The 19,994-nt window shown below is 36.7% G+C and overlaps 1 protein-coding gene across 1 annotated transcript in view; it reads right to left on the bottom strand.

Moving 5' to 3' along the window:
- Nucleotides 1-19,994, bottom strand: part of NOTCH2 (notch receptor 2) — a 279,864-nt gene that overhangs the window by 205,022 nt on the left and 54,848 nt on the right. Inside the window, exon 2 of the mRNA XM_053693095.1 lies at nucleotides 4,815-4,896. Coding sequence (XP_053549070.1) covers nucleotides 4,815-4,896 — 82 coding nt within the window. The remainder of the gene's footprint in view (nucleotides 1-4,814; nucleotides 4,897-19,994) is intronic.

The raw sequence follows: 19,994 nt of genomic DNA, 5'->3' as shown, positions 1-19,994 counted from the left end.
CCTATTTATCATGATGTGAACGGACATGATCCGATATTGCGGATCATGTCCGCTGCACATCGATAAATGCCGACAGCATACGCTCTCGGCACTTAGCTGGTGCAATACCGCCCCCCTGCAGATTCGCGGCCATAGCAGGAGGTGTCAATCAACCCGATCGTATTGGATGGGGTTGATTTCCGGCGATGTCTGTCCGCCGCCTCAGAGCAGGCGGACAGGTTATGGAGCACCGGTCTTTAGACCGCTGCTTCATAACTTGTGTTTCTGGCGAGCCTTAACACGGGGCATCAAGCTCTGTTCGGCGCTTGATAATGCGGCCCCTATGGCCAGTTTTGTGTGCGGCCCAACAGTGAAACAGTTAATTAGATCACTTAGCAAACACTACACAATGCAAAGAGCAAGGTGTGGTTCCCTTATTAACTGTTTCAGTGCTGGGCCGCACACAAAAACTGGCGTTAGAGGGAACTTCATGTGATACAGCAGTCACTCCCTAGCTCAGTATGTGATCTGCAGAGGCCCCAAGTGTTCTGACCCACAGTCCTACACTGCCTCTTGCATTTTCTCAGCAGTAAAACATAACCTGGTAAAGAGATAGCTGTTCAAGCTGTCACACTGATCTGAATCCTTCCACTAGATCACTGATTTTCAAACCTGTCCTCAGACCTCCCTAGCTGGCCAGATTTGCAGGATTACCTTGGATGAGAGCAGGTAAAATAACCAGGTTTACTAATCAGCTGATTATTTCACCTGAGCTCCAATTTAGATATCCTCAAAATGTGGCCTGTTAGGGAGGTCTGAGCAGAGGTTTGAAAACCAGTAGTCTAGAAATATCCACCCCTACAAGAGACCATGGAAATACCACCTCCAAACCACAAAATGTTCCACCAGAAAATGCAAATCTGACCCAGACTCCTAAAACTATGCCGTCCAAATTCCTCTCACACCACTCAAACCCCACACCTGGACTGACAAAAACTCCCCAAGACGTGATCCTGATATCTTGCAACAAGATGGTAGACAATATGGCCACACTTAAACTTAAAGGGGCAGTCAACACTAAAATTGTTATTGTTTAAAAAGAGAGACAACACCTTTACTACCCATTACCCAGTTTTGCACAACCAACATTGTTATATTAATATACTTTATTACATTTAAACCTCTAAATATCTGCCTGTTTCTAAGCCACTATAGACAGCCTCTTGATCACATGCTTTTTTATTTGCTTTTCACAACAGGAGACTGCTAGTTCACGTGGGCCATATAGATAACATTGTGCTCACCCCCGTGGGTTCTGCAAAACACAACTAAAATGCAAGATAATAGCTAATAAATTAAAAAAATTTGATCGGGGGGCTGTCAAAAGATGCTTAGATACAAGATAATCACAGAGGTAAAATGTGTATTAATATAACTGTGTTGGTTATGCAAAACTGGGGAATGGGTAATAAAGGGATTATCTATCTTTTTAAACAATAAAAATTTTTTGAGTTGACTGTCTCTTTAAGGATAAAAGATATCTCAGATCTGATTTCAGTCAGTTCAGGTGTGGTGGTTGAGTCGTGTGAGCATTCTTAATCTAGAGTGATTCTAGACCATAACATTTCAGTGTGCAAATAAAAATAATGTTTATAGGCCCTTGACGGGCTGTTAATCTTACAGTTTAATTGATTGGTATGGGAGGCTATGAGGGTAGCATACAATGTAGGCATGTGCAGGGCCGGATTTACATCTCAGGTGCCTGTAGGCACAAAAACCTGAAGCGCCCCCCCCACCCCCCCACCCCCCCTAGAAAAAAGTGGAAAAAATGAGGACTTTTTTTTATTATTATTTAGGACAACTAAAAATAAATATTAGATGTAAAATTACATTTTCCCTTTTATGGAGATACACAAATACACACACCAATTGCAATATTTGTTGTAATGGAAGCTACACCAAAAATCAATATTCACTTGACTCAAATGGCCATACAATTTCTATTATGTATAACAAAAACAAATCATGTTAAACTTTTAATGCAAAATATTCTAAAGAAAACCCTATTTAAAGGGACATCAAATGTGACAGTTTGCTGGGCATTTTATTATTGCACTAGTGCTTGCAGAGAAGTGTGTTAGCCTCTTGCAAAAGAGTTAAACACATAGTCAATGTCAGTTCTGAGACAGCAATACACATCTGTGCAGACCCAGATGGGCTCATAGGACATGTTTATTGACAAGCCATTAGTGTATTGCTTTTCTGGAGATGACTTTGACTATGTGCTTAACATTTTGTTGGAGTCAAACACAGTTTTGTGTAAACAATAGCAATATTAAAACTAGCAGCATGCAAGCTCATCACCATCAACAACCTGTGCAGCCAGTGGAAGAAAATATAAAATGTAGGGAAAAAAATCTTGTAAACTCTGATATTTTTGGTACAAACACACACAGATGTTACATTTATTTTGTTCTGAAATATAAATATCATATGATGTTGCTCTCAAAGGAAAACATGGAATGTTGTAGATTATATGTAATCCAGGGGTCAACAAATGTGTTTAAAATTAGAATTTAGAAATTCAATGGGAGGGGTTTAGTTTTAATCTTTGCCCCTCTCTCCTTCATGGCTCCCTCAACTGCTGTAACATATTCCCAATGAAACACTCGACTTTGTAGGCACCTGGCAGCACAATTCTTACTAAAATAAATGCCCTCATAAAAAAAAAAAAAAAAAAAAAAAAATTTTTTTTTTTTTTTTTTTTTTTTTTTTTTATTATTGACAGGCAGGCGCCCCTCACTGCAAGGCGCCTGTAGGCACATGCCTACTGTGCCTAATGGGAAATCCGGCCCTGGGCATGTGCATTCGGATCATTCGTGATGAACCAAATGCGAAAGAAGGAAGCCGCAAGCAGAAGTCAGTTTTTTTTCGGAGCTGGATTTATATTGGTAAAAGTGCAGCACACTAAGGGCTAGATTATTAAAGCTGAGGCGTACAGGGGCACGTATACGCGCCCCTGTACGCCTCAGCTCGCCTGTGGCGGGGCGAAATTACCCACAGGTAATCAACATTGCACACGAGCACAAATTTGCGCTTGCGTGCAATCCCGCCCCCTGCCCGCACACAGCCAATCACGCGCGGGCAGGAGCTGTCAATCTCCTCGGTCGGACTCGACCGCGGAGATTGAATTTCGTCACCTTAGAGGTGGCGAAGAGCTTAGGGAAGCAGCGGTCTCGTGACCGCTGCTTGATAAATTACGGCGAGCAAGTTCTTGTGAGAACTTGCAGCCGTAGGGGCTTGATAAATCGAGCCCTAAGGTCTGGATTTGCACATATCTTAGAGTGTTGCACTTCAACAAAAAGGAATCAGGCTCCAAAAGGGGCCTAATACACAAAACAGACACATTCTACCGAATTCAGATCATCACAAATTTTCCAATGAGGCAAAGAGCCAATTAGGTTCTTTCTATGCACTATGAGACAGCTTTCAGAAAGAGCCAATCTCTTCTAGAGATTCAGCAGCAATTAAAGGGATATGAAACAGGGCTCCTTAAGTAAAAACAAATATGCTAAATCAAAGTAAAAAAAACAGCAAACAAATTAATTGTTTTATTGCAAAATGAGCACATCTCAGTGTAGCCCTGAAGGAAATGAGGAAGGTGACATGTTGGTAACATAAAGGAACGTAACCCCCCCCCCAAAACCTAATTTTTTTTTCTTTCTTGATTCAGATAGAGCATGGAATTTTAAGCAACTTTCTAATTTACTCCTATTATAAAAAATGTTTTGTTCTTTTGCTATCTTTATTTGAAAAGGAAGGCATCTAAGCTTTTTTGTTCAGAACTCTGGACAGCACTTTTTATTGGTTGATGAATTTATTCACCAATCAGCAAGGACAATCCAGGTTGTTCACCAAAAAAGGGACGGCATCTAAACTTACATTCTTGCATTTCAAATAAAGATACCAAGAGAATGAAGAAAATTTGATAATAGGAGTAAATTAGAAAGTTGCTTAAAATGGCATGCTCTATCTGAATCACCAAAGAAAAAAATTGTGTTCAGTGTCCCTTTAAGAACATGGGCTAATCTTGCACAATAATAAAATACCCTAATTCACTGCAACATTATATTAAGAAACACATACAGAATATATTGCTTTTTCTGGGCAAGACACTGCCAGCTATGTTATGCTCAGGAACAGTTTCATAGATTGTTGGATGTTTAAGTTTAACTATGTGTTAATAGTGCCCATTATTTTATAGAAATTGCAGCATCCTAACCTGCCTACATGCTGTATGTTGATTGGTTGATGTGTACAGGACCTCATTTACAACACTAAAGAGGGTTTTCTAAGGGGCATATTTGTTGTTGCAACAACAACAAAATCCTAACAAAATACCAGTTTAAGTGCTTGTATAATATGAAATTTATTTGCAGATCTTTTGTAGTCCAGTAATTAATTTCCGGCAAAATATTTTAAAACGACATTACACACCTCTTGATTTTGTAAAAGGAATTGCACTTACCCCACACTCCCTAGACAGATGATGTTACCTATAAGTGCTGCAAACTCCAGCATTTTGAAAATCTTGGTTACAGATTTTGCATTTTTGGCCTCTCTAGGGAGTGTGGGATAAAAGCACAACTTATTTTCAAATGCAAAATGAATGTCGTTTTAACGTTCTTTTAAATTAGAGTATTTTTATTATTTTAGAAAGCCCATTTAGATGTATAACATATCATATGAGTAATTTTCAGATGAAGTTGTAAACATTTCATATGAAATTACTTGATGAAAAACAACAGTGTTTGTTATAAAATTGAGACAAATACCTGCAGTAAGCCGAGCCGTTGTCATCTGTGATACATTTTCCCTCATTTAAACATGGTTCGTTTACGCCTCGACACTGCAGTCCTGAAAAAAAATAAAGACTAGCTTTAGAAAACGGATAATACACAATAATCACAACATATGACAGCAAAGTAACAACTTAAAGGGACAGTCTAGTCAAAATAAAACTTTCATGATTCAGATAGGGCATGTAATTTTAAACAACTTTCCCATTTACTTTTATCATCAAATTTGCTTTGTTCTTTTGGTATTCTTTGGTGAAAGCTAAACCTAGGTAGTCTCATAAGCTAATTTCTAAGCCATTGAAGGCTACCTCTTATCTCAGTGCATTTTGACAGTTTTTCACAGCTAGGCAGTGCTATTTCATGTGTGTCATATAGATAAAACTGTGCTCATTCCTGTGGAGTTACCTAGGAGTCAGCATTGATTGGCTAAAATGCAAGTCTGTCAAAAGAACTGATATAAAGGAGCAGTTTGCAGAGGCTTATATACAAGGTAATCACAGAGGTTAAAGGTATATTAATATAACTGTGTTGGTTATGCAAAACTGGGGAATGGGTAATAAAGGGATTATCTATCTTTTTAAACAATAAAAATTCTGGAGTAGACTGTCCCTTTAAAGGGATATGAAACCAAATTGACTTCTATTATCAAATTTCCTTCATTCCCATGATTTTCTTTGCTGAAGATACCTAGGTAGGCATCTGGAACACTACATAGCATGAAATAGCTCTGCCATATAGTGCTCTTGCAAATGGATAGCATTCTTGCAAAACTACTGCCTTATAGTGCTCCAGACAAGTGCCCGCTCCTGAGCTACCACCCTGCTTTTCAACAAAAGACATCAAGAGAACAAAGACAAGTTGATAGAAGTAAATTAGAAAGTTGATTAAAATGGCATGCTTTATCTGAATCATGAAAGAAAAAATCTGGGTTCATCTACCTTAAATTATGAACAAGCAAACTTCATGAAATCATGTATGGTATTTATAATAGTTAAAAGGACACTTAACCCAATTTTTTTTCTTTTGTGATTCAGATAGAGCATGACATTTTAAGCAACTTTCTAATTTACTCCTATTATCAAATTTTCTTCATTCTCTTGGTATCTTTATTTGAAAGGCAAGAATGTAAGTTTAGATGCCGGCCCATTTTTGGTGAACAACCTGGGTTGTTCTTGCTGATTGGTGGATAAATTCACCCACCAATAAACAAGGGCTGTCCGGGGTTCTGAACCAAAAATTGTCTGGCTCCTTAGCTTAGGTGCCTTCTTTTTCAAATAAAGATAGCAAGAGAACGAAGAAAAATTAACAATAGGAGTAAATTAGAAAGTTCCTTAAAATTTCATGCTTTATCTGAATCACAAAAGAAAAATTTGGGTTCAGTGTCCCTTTATAGGACCACTCAATGCAGTCAAAATGCATAATTAACAAGTGCGTGATAAAAAGACAATCATTTAACATCTACTTTGAATTTCAAATAAGGAGTAAAAAAAAATTCTGATAAATGTAGATGTATTTTTTCTCCCATTTTCCGACCCCCTGTATCATGTGACAGACATCAGCCAATCATAGACTAGTATACCCTGTGAGCTAATCACAAACTAGTATACCCTGTAAGCGTGTATACATGCTCAGAAGGATCTTGTTCCCCAGAAAGTGTGCATATAAAAAGACTGTGCAAAATTTGATAATGGAAGTAAATTGGAAAGTGTCTTAAAACTGCTGCTCTCTCTGAATCACAACAGTTTATTTTGAGTTCAGTGTCCCTTTAAATATTGTATAACTAGCTTATTTTTGAGAAACTGAAAAAAACTTGGCTGCCATATAGAAGGGTTACTCAATGTTGTGTTGTGGGGAGTAATATTTATGTAATTCATTCTCTGTTGCCTCTTCAGTGAATGTTTGCTTTATGATTGGTGTTCGGGAGATATAAGTTGTTAAAATATTAAGTGTCCGTGAGGGGGTAAAAGAAATGTCTCCCCAGAGCCAGAATAAGCCTCTTAGCACGCAGAGGTATGATGTAACCGTGGTAACTAGACATTAGAAAAACACTGATTTACATCCTGCAAATTCTTTATGGATGACATGCCAATATTAACCCCATGGTTGCCAGAGAAGGCTCCAATGCCTTGATCCAAAGGGCATTGTAATCCATTTTAATTATTTGTTACTTTAAAAGATTATTTAAAAATGTATTCTAGCTCAAGTTACCAATAAAAAGTATTTTACAGCCGATTTTTAAAACTTAGTTCAAAGTATATAATAAGAAAAAATGTGAAATAGATGTCCCAGTTATGGTGAAACTTCTTGTTTAAAATCAGTTCACCCAGCTTAAAGGGATAGAAAGTTCAACAAGGAAATGTGTATGGGTGCATTTCAATATTAAAAAGAAGCATTTTTTTTCTCAATGTACTCCCATTAGCAAAAATGCTTCTAGTAAAGGTTATAACAGGTTTTCAGTGGCATATGCACATATGCTGTTAGGTCCAGTGAGCCAGTATTTAAACACCACACATTCTCAGAGCGTCAGACTCAGCAGTGGCTTCTATGACACAAATTAAATCTTCTCAGACACAATACACATTAACGTCAACTATCTGGTGCTCTCTTAACAGCTGCAGCATTTCAAATGCTGGTGCATTGAGAATATCTAGGTATGCTTCACATGCATGTGCAGAGAAAAATTGCATTTTTGCCAATATATGTATGTTCTAAATATGTTTCGATTCAAAGATGTAAATCATCTATGTGCATTTAAATTTTGACCAGAATGTCCCTTTAACTTACTACTACTACTACTACTACTTAAAGGGCCATGAAAGCCAAATGTTTTTTTTGTTCATGATTCAGACAGATCATGGGGCTCATTTATCAAGCTCCGAATGGAGCCTGAGGGCCCGTGTTTCTGGCGAGGCTGCAGACTCGCCAGAAACCCCAGTTATGAAGCAGCGGTCTAAAGATCGCTGCTCCATAACCTGTCCGCCTGCTCTGAGCAGGTGGAAAGACATCGCTGCAATTCAACCCGATCGAGTATGATCGGGTTGATTGACACCCCCCTGCTGGCGGCCGATTGGTCACGAATCTTCAGGGGGTGGCGACGGTGTTGCACCAGCAGCTCACAAGAGCTGCTGATGCAATGCTGAATACAGAGAGCGTATTGCTCTCCGCATTCAGCGAGGTCTGGCAGAACTGAACCGCACTGCCGGATCAGGTCTGCCAGACCTTTGATAAATATCTCCCCATGTCTTTGCAACACACAAAGCTAAACATGTCTGCTACTGGCTGTTTCGGGTTTGTATACAATGCACAAGTTTCTCAATCTTTGTGATTATATGTACAGTACATTTGTGCCACTTATCCTGCTAAAGAATAATGAATTTGAGGTCTAACTGCCTAAAAGTATAGAATTTTGGTTTCATAACATAAAGTCTATAAATCGTTTCAAGTGAAAACTTACATTTAAAAAAATTGGATCAGGATCAGCTCTATTATTCGACCAGTTGGGATTATCAGATTGATGTGCTATTTGTCAGGGGTAGGTAAATAGGGAGAGCTAATAGTGTTTTTATATGAAGTCAGCTGGGTAATAGCAGAATATCATGTAACATTTCAATCAAGTTCATTTTTGATACTGTTGACTATGGTTAGGTTTAGACTGTAGTAGATGAAGCAGGCGCGGAACTATATCGGTGCAGCAGGTGCAATGGCACTAGAGCCCAAGTGCTGGGGGCCCATAGCAGCCAGGCTATACATAGGCTTGTGCAGAATGTGTACAGTCCTAATGCAGGGGAGATTTTTATTAGCGAAGGTGCAAGTCTATCTATTTAATCTTTCCTCAAAATCATTATACAGAGCAGTATGTATAATTGTATTGCTTACTACTGAGTTAACTGGGTCTGTTTTCTTTAGAAAAAAGGTGCTTAAGAGGTGACATGATTACTTTATATAAATATATTCAAGGCCCATATACAGAGATGGCAGAAGCTCTGTTTATTCCAAAAAAATTGTTTGTGACCAGAGGTCACAATTTAAGGTTGGAGGAAAGGAGATTTAATCTCCTGCAACGGAAACTTTTTTTCACTGTAAGAGCAATAAAATTGTGGAACTCATTACCAAAGGAGGTAGTGAATGCCAATACCCTAGATACATTTAAAAATTATTTGGATACAATTCTGTCTATAAACAAAATTCATGGATACAATTGCTAGTATTAAATAGGTCACCTTTTAGTGGGATTATTTAAGATTAACTGGAGCTTTTTGTATATATTTTAGATTTGTATAGGTTGAACTCGATAGACTTAGGTCTTTTTTCAACCTCATCTACTATGTTACTATGTTACTATGTATGTTACCTCATTGGTTGCCACATTTGCAGTTGTTTGTTTTTTATTACCATGTAATCCTAATTTCTGTAATAGTGTATAGTATTTTAAAGTACCAGTCAATACAGTAGATTTGCATAATCAACAAATGCATGATAAAAAGACAATGCAATAGTATTTTTTTCCTGACAAATTTCAAAGTTAGAAATGCATAAAATAAGAGAAGCGCTCAAAAGGCTTAAAACAAAAATAGATTGAATCTTCTATAAACTTATTTAAAACATGTAAACAATTTGAAACATATAAACACTTTTGCAGAGATTATCTAATTATCTAATTCAGAATTGCAGTATGCATTGTTAAAAGATACAATAAAATCAATACCTTTTCAGCAGCTAAAGTAAATGTCAACTTTTACGAATGAAAGCCCTGTTTTTAAAAATACTATTAAAAACAGGGGCACTTTCATTCATGAAAGTTAAAATTGAAGCCGTTCTTTTAAAATACTTACCTTTTATTCCTAGCAACACCGGAGCATCGATTCCCCTGCCCCCAAGACGTCTCTTCTTACTTCAGAAATGAGGAATCCGGCTTCCTCCAATAACGGCGTGGCCTCAGGCAATGTTTGCTCTGGGGGGAAGCCGTTATTGGAGGAAGCCGGATGCGTCATTTCTGACATAAGAAGAGACGACCTGGAGGTGAGGGAATCGCTACTCAGGTGTTCCACGCTGCTTGCTAGGAATAAAAGGTATTTAAAAAGAACGGCTTCAATGTAAACTTTCATGAATGAAAGTGCCCCTGTTTTTAATAGTATTTTTAAAAACAGGACTTTTATTCGAGAAAGTTGACATTCACTTTAATATTTGGCTTTTTAATTAAGCAAAATATACATTTATCGTATATAAACGACTCTGTATTAAAAGATACAATATTTATAAAATTTATAAAAGCAACAAAGTTGCAGCAATTACGCGTTGTATTGTACTGCTCGATTAAGCAAAAGGAAAGCTACACTTATCGTATTTTGACGGTTCCAGATTGTCGCTCTGTATGTTTGGCAAGTGTTTTACACCAACCAAGTGCCTGTGTGCGGTCAGATGACCTCCAATGGCCAATAGGATTCCACTAACTCGTTACTGTTAGATTCAAATTGTAACTTTTTTTGTGGATTCCAGCTTTCCAAAAAGATTGTGTTCCACCTATTGTATGCTGATTTTCTGATTCTCTGCATTTCTGATACTCGTCCGCTCCTTCATGCAGATAGTAGGCGGCTATCAGATACAAGCAGGGCAATCCTTCTGTGTCCTTACCGGAGGATATGAGGTTAGGAGGCTTTAATATGCAATGGTGTTCCCCTTCTCATGGGATTTACCTCCTTCCTTAAACTTTCTGATCACGGATATCCAGATACTGGGTCCTCTTGAACAATAAAGCAAAAACTTCCTTTTTTGAACTTTCTTTGTCTTTACTTTTATTTTTGGTTCAATACAACACCGGCTCTGCTCCGTGAAATCTTTATGCAAACTCACAACATCAACGCGTTTCAGCTCATTACAAGCCTTTCTCAAGATGTTGTTGAGAGACAATATACACCCTTTTATCGCCAGTTAATTGGCTTCCTGTTATTTTCTTAAAGGGATATTCTCTTCTCTCTTTTACAAGTGGCTTTCACATTTTAAGTGTGCATACTACATTATTAAAAAGATATTCAAATGCATTTTTAAAACTTCTTTTATATCAATATCTTATATTTTATACATTTATAACCACATATAACAGGATTTTATAGGTTTTTCACATTTATAATAGTTTGATTACAAACCTTTTTGACACCTGGTTTAAGAATATTTTATAAAACATCTAATAGCTTAAAATACATGAACAAGTTTTTATAGTCACATATATAAACTATCATTTGTACTTCCTTGCAAGTTTTAGCCCCTATTGATAAAGGGGTTGAGGTCCAGTTCTGCATTTAGACCCAAAGGGTACAGGGTTTAAAATTGTAGATTAGTTCTGCTTCATAATACAATAGTTCCTGTTCATAGTTGCCTCCCCTCCAGTTTTTCTTTATTTGTTTTATACCCCAATATTTTAGGCCCTTTGCACTTTGATCATGTTTTTTCTTTAAAGTGCTTAGAGGGCAAATGCCATTTAAATCCTTTTTTAATATTAATAGATGATTACATATGTGGTCTTTTAGGGGTCTACTCGTTTGTCCTAAATACTGTTTTAAACACGGACACTCGATAAGATAGATAACTCCCTTATCTCTACATCTAATAGTTTGTTTTATTTTAAATTCCTTTTGGGTTGTTGTAGATGTCACTGTTTTTAGAACATGGGTAAAAACCACATAGTTTTTTCTTCCCTAAATCTGTATTTTCCCTTTAGATTTGAATTCACTAGGACATAGAATATTCTTTAAATTCTTTGCTACTTTTAAAATGACTTGCGGTCTTTCATCTATATTATTTCCTATAATTGGATGCATTTTCAAAATGTTCCAATGTTTATTTAATATTTTATTGATAGTACCATGTTGTACATTATAATTTGTTATAAAAGGTACAAAAAGCTTTTCATTCTTTATTTTAGTTGATTCTTTTTTCTTTTGTAAAATATCCTTTTGTGCTATAAGTCCTATATCCTCTCTAGCTTTCTTAATTTCTACTGCATTATACCCTCTTTCTAAAAATCTTTGTTTTAGAATCTTAGACTGTGTTTCATAGTCTTTTTCATCTGTACAGTTCTTTTTAATCCTCATAAATTGCCCTTTTGGTATATTTTTCTTCCACCTAGCATGGTGGCAGCTATGTGCATTAATGTAATTATTTGAATAAAAAAAATTTTAAATAATTTTTTGTTTTAATTAAATCATTTTCAATTTATATTTCCAGATCTAAAAAGTTTAATTTTATTGTGCTATATTCATATGTGAAATTTAGACCTTATTTGTTATTATTAAGGTCTTCAAGGAACAACAACAATAACTCTTCTTCCCCTTTCCAAATAAAAAATATATCATCAATATAGCGTCGCTATAGTACAAGGTTTGCCTCAGAGTTTTCATTATATACAAATTGTTCCTCAAAGAGACCCATAAAGAGGTTTGCATAACTGGGGGCAAACCTCGTAACCATAGCTTTACCTTTTTGTTGTAAGTATATTTTACCATTAAAAACAAATTAGTTATTTTCTAATATAAATTCAATACATCTCAGTAAAAAACTAGCTTGAATTCTTGACATATTTTTATCCTCTTTTAAATAATGCATTACGGCCTGTAGACCTAAATTATGATCTATTACTGAGTATAATGATGAAAAATCACAATTTACAAGCAATTTTGTTTCCATTTAATATTATTTAATAATTTTAGTAATTCTGTCGAGTCTTTTAGTTATGCTGGTAGTTTTTTTTAACATATTCCTGCAAGAAATTGTCCACATAATGTGACATATTAGAGGTGACAGATTTAATCCCAGACATAATCGGATGACCTAGGGGGTTTATCAGATTTTTATGCACTTTTGGCAAAAATAAAAAACAGGTGTTCTTGGGTATTCTATTAGTAGAAATTGATACTCGTTTTGAGTAATTAGGCCTATTTTTCTTGCATTTCTTAAAAAAAGCTGTCATTTTTTTTTCTTCTTTCAATTGTGGGTTATTTTTTAGCACCTTATATGTTTCTGTAGCTCCTAATAGCCATTTTGCTTCTTTTATATAGTTAGTGGTACTCATGACCACTATACCTTCACCCTTGTCCACAGATTTGACGGTTAATTGTTTGTTTTTACTTAAAGTAAAAGTCAATCCTAGTGTTTTACAAACGCTAGCATTGACTATTGAAACAAATAAAGTGGACTTTCATTCATGAAGTATAAGATACTTCATTTAGAAAGCTCCTTTATTTGTTTCAATCGATCACCATTCTTAGCTGCTACAGCAGCCCACGGCTAAAAAATTTTTTGCTAACAGGTGACGTTTTCACCTCTTAGCCAATAGCCGTGCAGTAAATCAGGCTCCCCTTAATCTCCATAAGCAACACTACTTCTCTACTCTTATCTCTAATCTTTCTTCAAACCCAAAACGTCTGTTCTCCACTTTCAATACTCTGCTCCACCCTCCCCCACCTCCTAGTACAACTTCTCTGTCAGCTCAAGACTTTGCCAGCCACTTCATTTACAAAATTGACTCCATCAGAAATGAAATCAGCTCTCAACATAATTCCATTCTCTCACCCCCTCAAATGCTCTCAATCAACCACAACCCACATAACCTTAAACTTAGCTCATTCTCCCCTGTTACTGAGCAAGATGTTTCGGCACTTATACTGGGCTCTCACCTCACTACCTGTCCCCTTGACCCTATCCCCTCACTGTTACTCCCCTCCCTCTCTGTTACCATTACCCCTAAACTCACACACATTTTCAACCTCTCCCTCAGCACCGGTATATTTCCCTCATCTCAGAAACATGCACTAGTCACACCTATCCTCAAAAAAACCTTCCCTTGATCCTACCTCCCCATCCAACTACCGCCCTATTTCCCTTCTCCCTCTTGCCTCAAAGCTTCTTGAAAAACTAGTATATGCACGCCTATCCCATTTCCTTACATCAAACTCCCTCCTTGACCCACTGCAATCTGGATTTCGTCCCCATCACTCCACAGAGACAGCAATTGTTAAGGTTACCAATAACCTACTTACAGCAAAATCAAAAGGCCACTTTTCTCTGCTTATCCTTCTTGACCTGTCCAGCCTTTGACACTGTTGACCACCCTCTTTTGCTCCAAACCCTCCAATCCTTCGGCATCTGTGACACAGCCCTCTCGTGGCTCTCTTCCTACCTGTCAAACCGTACCTTTAGTCTAGCCTTCTCTGGGGACTCCTCTGCCCCGTCACCACTTTCTGTCAGAGTACCGCAAAGCTCTGTCCTCGGTCCCCTTCTCTTCTCAATCTACACGTCATCACTAGGTTCACTAATAAAGTCCCACGGTTTCCAATATAATTTGCATGCAGACGACACCCAAATCTACTTCTCTGCACCAGACCTATCTCCTTCCTTGCTAACCCGTGTCACTGTCTTTCTCACATCTCTTCCTGGATGTCATCTCACTACCTCAAGCTAAATCTCTCCAAAACTGAGCTCCTTATTTTCCCCCCTTCTTCCAAAATCTCCACCCCCAATCTCTCTAACTGTCGACAACTCCATCAATACCCCTACTCCGCATGCCCGATGTCTCGGGGTCACATTTGACTCAGATCTTTCTTTCACTCCTCATCTCACATTCAGTGCTTGGCTAAAGCCTGCCGCTTCCACCTTAAAAACATCTCTAAAATTAGACACTTCCTTACACAAGACACAACTAAGATTTTAGTCCACTCTCTCATCCTTTCCCGCCTCGATTACTGCAATTCTGTCCTCTCTGGTCTTCCCACCTGCCGCCTAGCTCCTTTACAATCCATAATGAATGCCTCTGCCAGGCACATCTTCCTTACACGTCGCTCTTCATCTGCTGCACCTCTCTGCCAATCCCTTCACTGGCTTCCTCTTGCCTCTAGGATCAAACACAAAATTCTCACTCTGACATACAAAGCCCTCAACTGCACTGCTCCCCGCTATATCTCAGACCTTGTCTCCAGATACTCTCCCTCCCGTCCCCTTCGCTCTGCTCATGACCTCCTACTCTCCTCCTCTCTTTACCTCATCACACTCCCGTTTACAGGACTTCTCCAGACTGGCTCCCATCTTGTGGAACTCTCTGCCCCGCTCCACAAGACTCTCCCCTAGTTTTGAAAGCTGCAAGCGCTCCCTAAAGACTCTACTGTTCAGAGATGCATACAACCTATGCTAACCTTTCTTTATACCAGTTCCTCTCCTCCATCCCTATCCCCTGAACCCCCTTAGCATGTAAGCCTAAGAGTCCAGCTGTTTGTAGATCACCTTCTTAAGAGCTGACTACAAAAGTGCTACTATTAGCAGGGCCCTCTACCCATTTGATCCATATAATTGTTTTGTTGTACTCCACTTTGTTTATAGCGCTGCGGAATCTGTTGGTGCTCTACAAATAACTGATAATAATAATAATAAGGCCTCTAGGTACCATATCAGATTCTAAGTATTTTCTCATAAATGTGACCTCCATTTTTTGTTTTAATTCTTTTATCATTATTTTTTCTAAATTATTGAATGTTTGATATATATCTATATTCCTCACATTGAGCTTGTATTTTCTCCATTAATTTTAACATTTTCAAAATTACTTAGGTCCATATTTGATTCCCACTCTTAACACTTATTACAGGTAAAAGGCATATAATTAAACACAGTAGTAAACAGGGTGGAAAGGCAAAATCAAACTTCTTTGTAACTGCTCCTCTATATAGCAGTGAGTAATTTTAATAAATGTATAAAATAAGAGAAGCGCTTAAAAGGCTTGAGACAAAAATAGATTTAATCTTCTATAAAATTATTTAAAACATGTAAGCAATGTGAAACATATAAAACACTTTTGCAGAGATTCACTGCCTAATTCAGAATTGTCAGTGCACACTGTTAAAAGATACAATAAAATCAATACTTTTTCAGCAGCTTAAAGGGACACTAAACCCAAATCTTTTCTTTCATGATTCAGATAGAGCATGCAATTTTAAGCAACTTTCTAATTTACTCCTATTAATTTTCTTCATTCTCTTGGTATCTTTATTTGAAATGCAAGAATGTAAGTTTAGATGCCGGCCCATTTTTGGTGAACAACCTGGGTTGTTCTTGCTGATTGGTGGATAAATTAATCCACCAATAGAAAAAATGCTGTCCACAGTTTTTTCAAATAAAGATAGCAAGAGAATTAAGAAAAATTGATACTATGAGTAAATTAGAAAGTTGCTTAAAATTGCATGCTCTATCTGAATCACAAAAGAAAAAATTTAAGTTCAGTGTCCCTTTAATATTTGGCTTTTCAATCAAAGGGATAGGAAGTCAAAATTAAACTTACATGATTCAGACAGAGCATGTCGTTTTAAGACACTTTTAAATTAACTTCTATTTTCAAATGTGCTTCGCTCTCTTGGTATCCATTGCTGAAAAAGAATACGCACATATCCTACACAAGTGGGAGCTGCTGCTGATTGGTGCCTGCACACATTTGTTTCTTGTGATTGGCTAACTAGATGTGTTCAGCTAGCTGTCAGTAGTGCAATGCTGTTCCTTCAGCAAAGGATAACAAGAGAATGAAGCAAATTCGATAATAGAAGTAAATTGAAAAGTTGTTTAAAATTGTATGCTCTATCCAAATCATGAAAGAAAATTTAGTTGTTCCCTATCCCTTTAAGCATAAGATACATTTATCGTATATAAACGACTCTGTATTAATGTTTTTTTATTACCATTTGATCCTGATTTCTGTAATATTGCAAAGTATTTTAAAGCGCCAGTAAATACAGTAGATTTGCATAATCAATAAATGCATGATAAAAAGACAATGCAATAGTCGTTTTTTTCTGACAAATGTCAGTCATATCCATTTCCACTCCCCCTGTATCATGTGACAGCCATCAACCAATCACAAATGCATAAATGTATATTCTGTTAATTCTTGCACATGCTCAGTAGGAGCTGGTGACTCAAAAAAGTGTAAATATAAAAAGACTGTGCGAATTTTGTTAATGGAAGTAAATTGGAAAGTTGTTAAAATGGCTGTTCTATCTGAATCACAAAATTTTAATTTCGACTTTCATGTCCCTTTAAGATATATATATATATATATATATATATATATATATATATATATATATATATATATATAATATATATAATAAACTTTATTTTGTATACAATGTTTTGATACAAGATTTTATTTGTGACAGCACAGTAGATAACACGTAAACAGTTAAACAATTACATCTCGCTACGCCAGTTACTGACCAAGCGGGTCATACTGCGGCTGCAGACCACACACAAGCTCAGCACGCTTCTAACACCCCACAAATTCCAAAGACAAAGCCCCATGCATTACAAGCGGAGGAAGTGGAATAGAAGGGGAATTTATAGCCAAGGAATCAGCTACACTCATGAATTCTAGAGTTAGTCACACAATCTGTGCCAAACATCCTTAATACCAGAGTGGCAAAAACAGCTTAACCCTTTGGCTGCAAAGAAGGGCTGCTACTAATTAGCAACCAAGGAGTTTAATCCATGAGATGTCAACCTGCACACCCCCCCCCCCTTCCAGGAATCTACAGTTCAGGTCAAAAGCCTCTCTATGGGAAAAGTCTATTGACCCTGGCAGCAAACTTCAGTTCTAAGTTCTTTTTGGTTTATTTATGCTCAAATCTGATATATTTTGCTATGGGGAGAAATTAGTTTTGGTTTCAAGCCAAATTAACTTCAAAATAAAGGCAATTCTAAGTTACCAGAGTTCCAGTTTAACTCTTTGACTGCCATACACAAACTGTAGGTATACATTTAAAGTATTTAAAATCAATATTCCTGTACTAAATAAAAATATATATATTTTTTTTTTTATTGTATGTTAGTTAAAGTTGTGACTGTTCACCAATAGAGTTGTGTGAATTTTTCCTGATTAATCCAGTGAAGAATATGTCCCTAGGAATGAAGTGAGACAAAGGTGTGTTTTTCCGGTGAGATTTAACAATCAGCTTTACATGTTCCTTTTAAAGGGGACAGTCAACACCAAAATTTTTATTTTTTTAAAAGATAGATAATGCTTTTACTACCATTCCCCAGCTTTGCAAAACCAACATTGTTTATTTACTATACTTTATACCATTTAAACCTCTAAATGTTTTGCCTGTTTCTAAGCCACTACAGACAGCCTCTTATCACATGCTTTTTGTATTGCTTTTCACAACAGGACACTGCTAGTTCATGTGAGCCATATAGATAACATTGAGCTCACACCTGTGGAGTTATTTAAGAGGAAGCACAACACAGCACTAATTGGATAAAATGCAAGGCTATGGAGATAATAAAAAGGCATATTATCAGGGGGCTGTCAGAAGATGCTTAGATACAAGGTAATCACAGAGGTGAAAAGGTGTTTGGTTGATAGGTACTTCCAATAACAGGTAGCCCTCAGTTTACGCTGGGGTTAGGTTCCAGAAGGAGATGGTTGTAAATCGAAAACCATTGTAAATTGAAACCCAGTTTATAATGTAAGGTCAATGGAAGTGAGGGAGATAGGTTCCAGGGCCCCTCTCAAAATTGTCATAAGTAACACCTAATACATTATATTTAAAGCTTTGAAATGAAGATTTTAAATGCTAAACAGCTTATAAACCTAATAAAATAATCACACAACACAGAATATATAATTAAACTAAGTTAAATGAACAAAAACATTTGCTAAACAGCATTATAAACCTAATAAAAATTGCATTTTTCTGCAAACAGTTCTTTCTATGCATTCCAATCTGTACTAATTTATAGACAGGAAGATCTTGTTCCTTTGAAATCTGCTCGATAGCTCAGGTCTGGTTAAACTGATTAATCTCAGCTTGCTTGGCTTTGCTGCAACACAAGCGGACAGCTCCACCTACTGGCTATTTTAATAAATGCACTGCTTCTCAATGCTTTTCAATAGCAGTCACATGACTGGAAAAAAAGGCTGTTATTCTGAAATGGTGTAAATTGAACCGTTGTAAAACGAAGGCCACCTGTATAACCATGTTGGTTATGCAAAACTGGGGAATGGGTAATAAAGGGATTATCTATCTTTTAAAACAATAAAAATTCTGGTGTAGACTGTCCCTTTAAATTAATATTGATGGCTAACAACCAGCTCATGACCACCTACCCCATTCAGATAGGGAAAGGAGAACATATGATTGCATGGGGATATATTCCAATCTATATTACTATTAAAAATACATTTAATAAAAACAAACTCCCCCTTCAGTCCTTATATGCAATTATGTTTAGCATTTAAAGGACACAGTACGTACCAAAATTTGTCTGAAAAGTAGCATAAACATGGTGATTCTTTTTTTATGCCTGAATAAAAATGTGAGGTAAAAGCTGTTATAATTTAAACTGGAAGCTAAGGAATATTGCAAGCCTCATTAAAGCCACTTAAAACGGTTGAGCTAAAACAAAATAAACAGCCCAGTCACCATATTACTACATAGCACACAACAATAAGCTAAAATACAGTTGTATTAGTTGTGTACCTAGGTATATACACATGGACAGCCAATCAGCCATTAAGAGGAAGTACCTATCAACCAATCAAAATTAGCCAGGAAGTAGCTATCAACCAATGAGAATTATCAGAAGTACCTAAAATCCAATGATCATTAGCAGAATTGTCCACTAACTGATACAGATATATTAATGTTCAGTTAAATAGCTATTACCTTAACACCATGTTGTTACTCTTTTAAGCCCCCTGCTGTTTTGATTTAATGGCTCACTGAATCTAGACATTTGCATCTTTACTAGATTCAGAACAAAATTTAGCCTCCAAATTAGAATATTAATATAGATATCAATGTCATGTAACAAAAATAAAATGACATGGCCATTTCCTTTTAAAGGACCAGTCAGTAGTATAGATCTGCACATCAAATAGTTAAAGGAAACTCATTCAAAATTGCTATTGTCTCATTATCTTGCATTTGTTGATTATGCAAATCTACTGTGTTGACAGGTCCTTAAACTATAAATAGTCAATCATTTTGATACTTACTTGGCTGAAAAATGAAGCATATTGATTAGAGCTAGCGTTTTGTAAAAGTATATAGTTTCCTCATCTCCTAAAGTCACACGAGTGCCGTTATCCTATCACAATAGCATAATACGTATACATGAATT

This window comes from Bombina bombina, chromosome 10 (genome assembly GCF_027579735.1).
Source record: "Bombina bombina isolate aBomBom1 chromosome 10, aBomBom1.pri, whole genome shotgun sequence".
Taxonomy (NCBI): Eukaryota; Metazoa; Chordata; class Amphibia; order Anura; family Bombinatoridae; genus Bombina; species Bombina bombina.
Note: the sequence above shows the minus strand (reverse complement) of the source record. Positions and strands in the feature narration are given on the sequence as shown.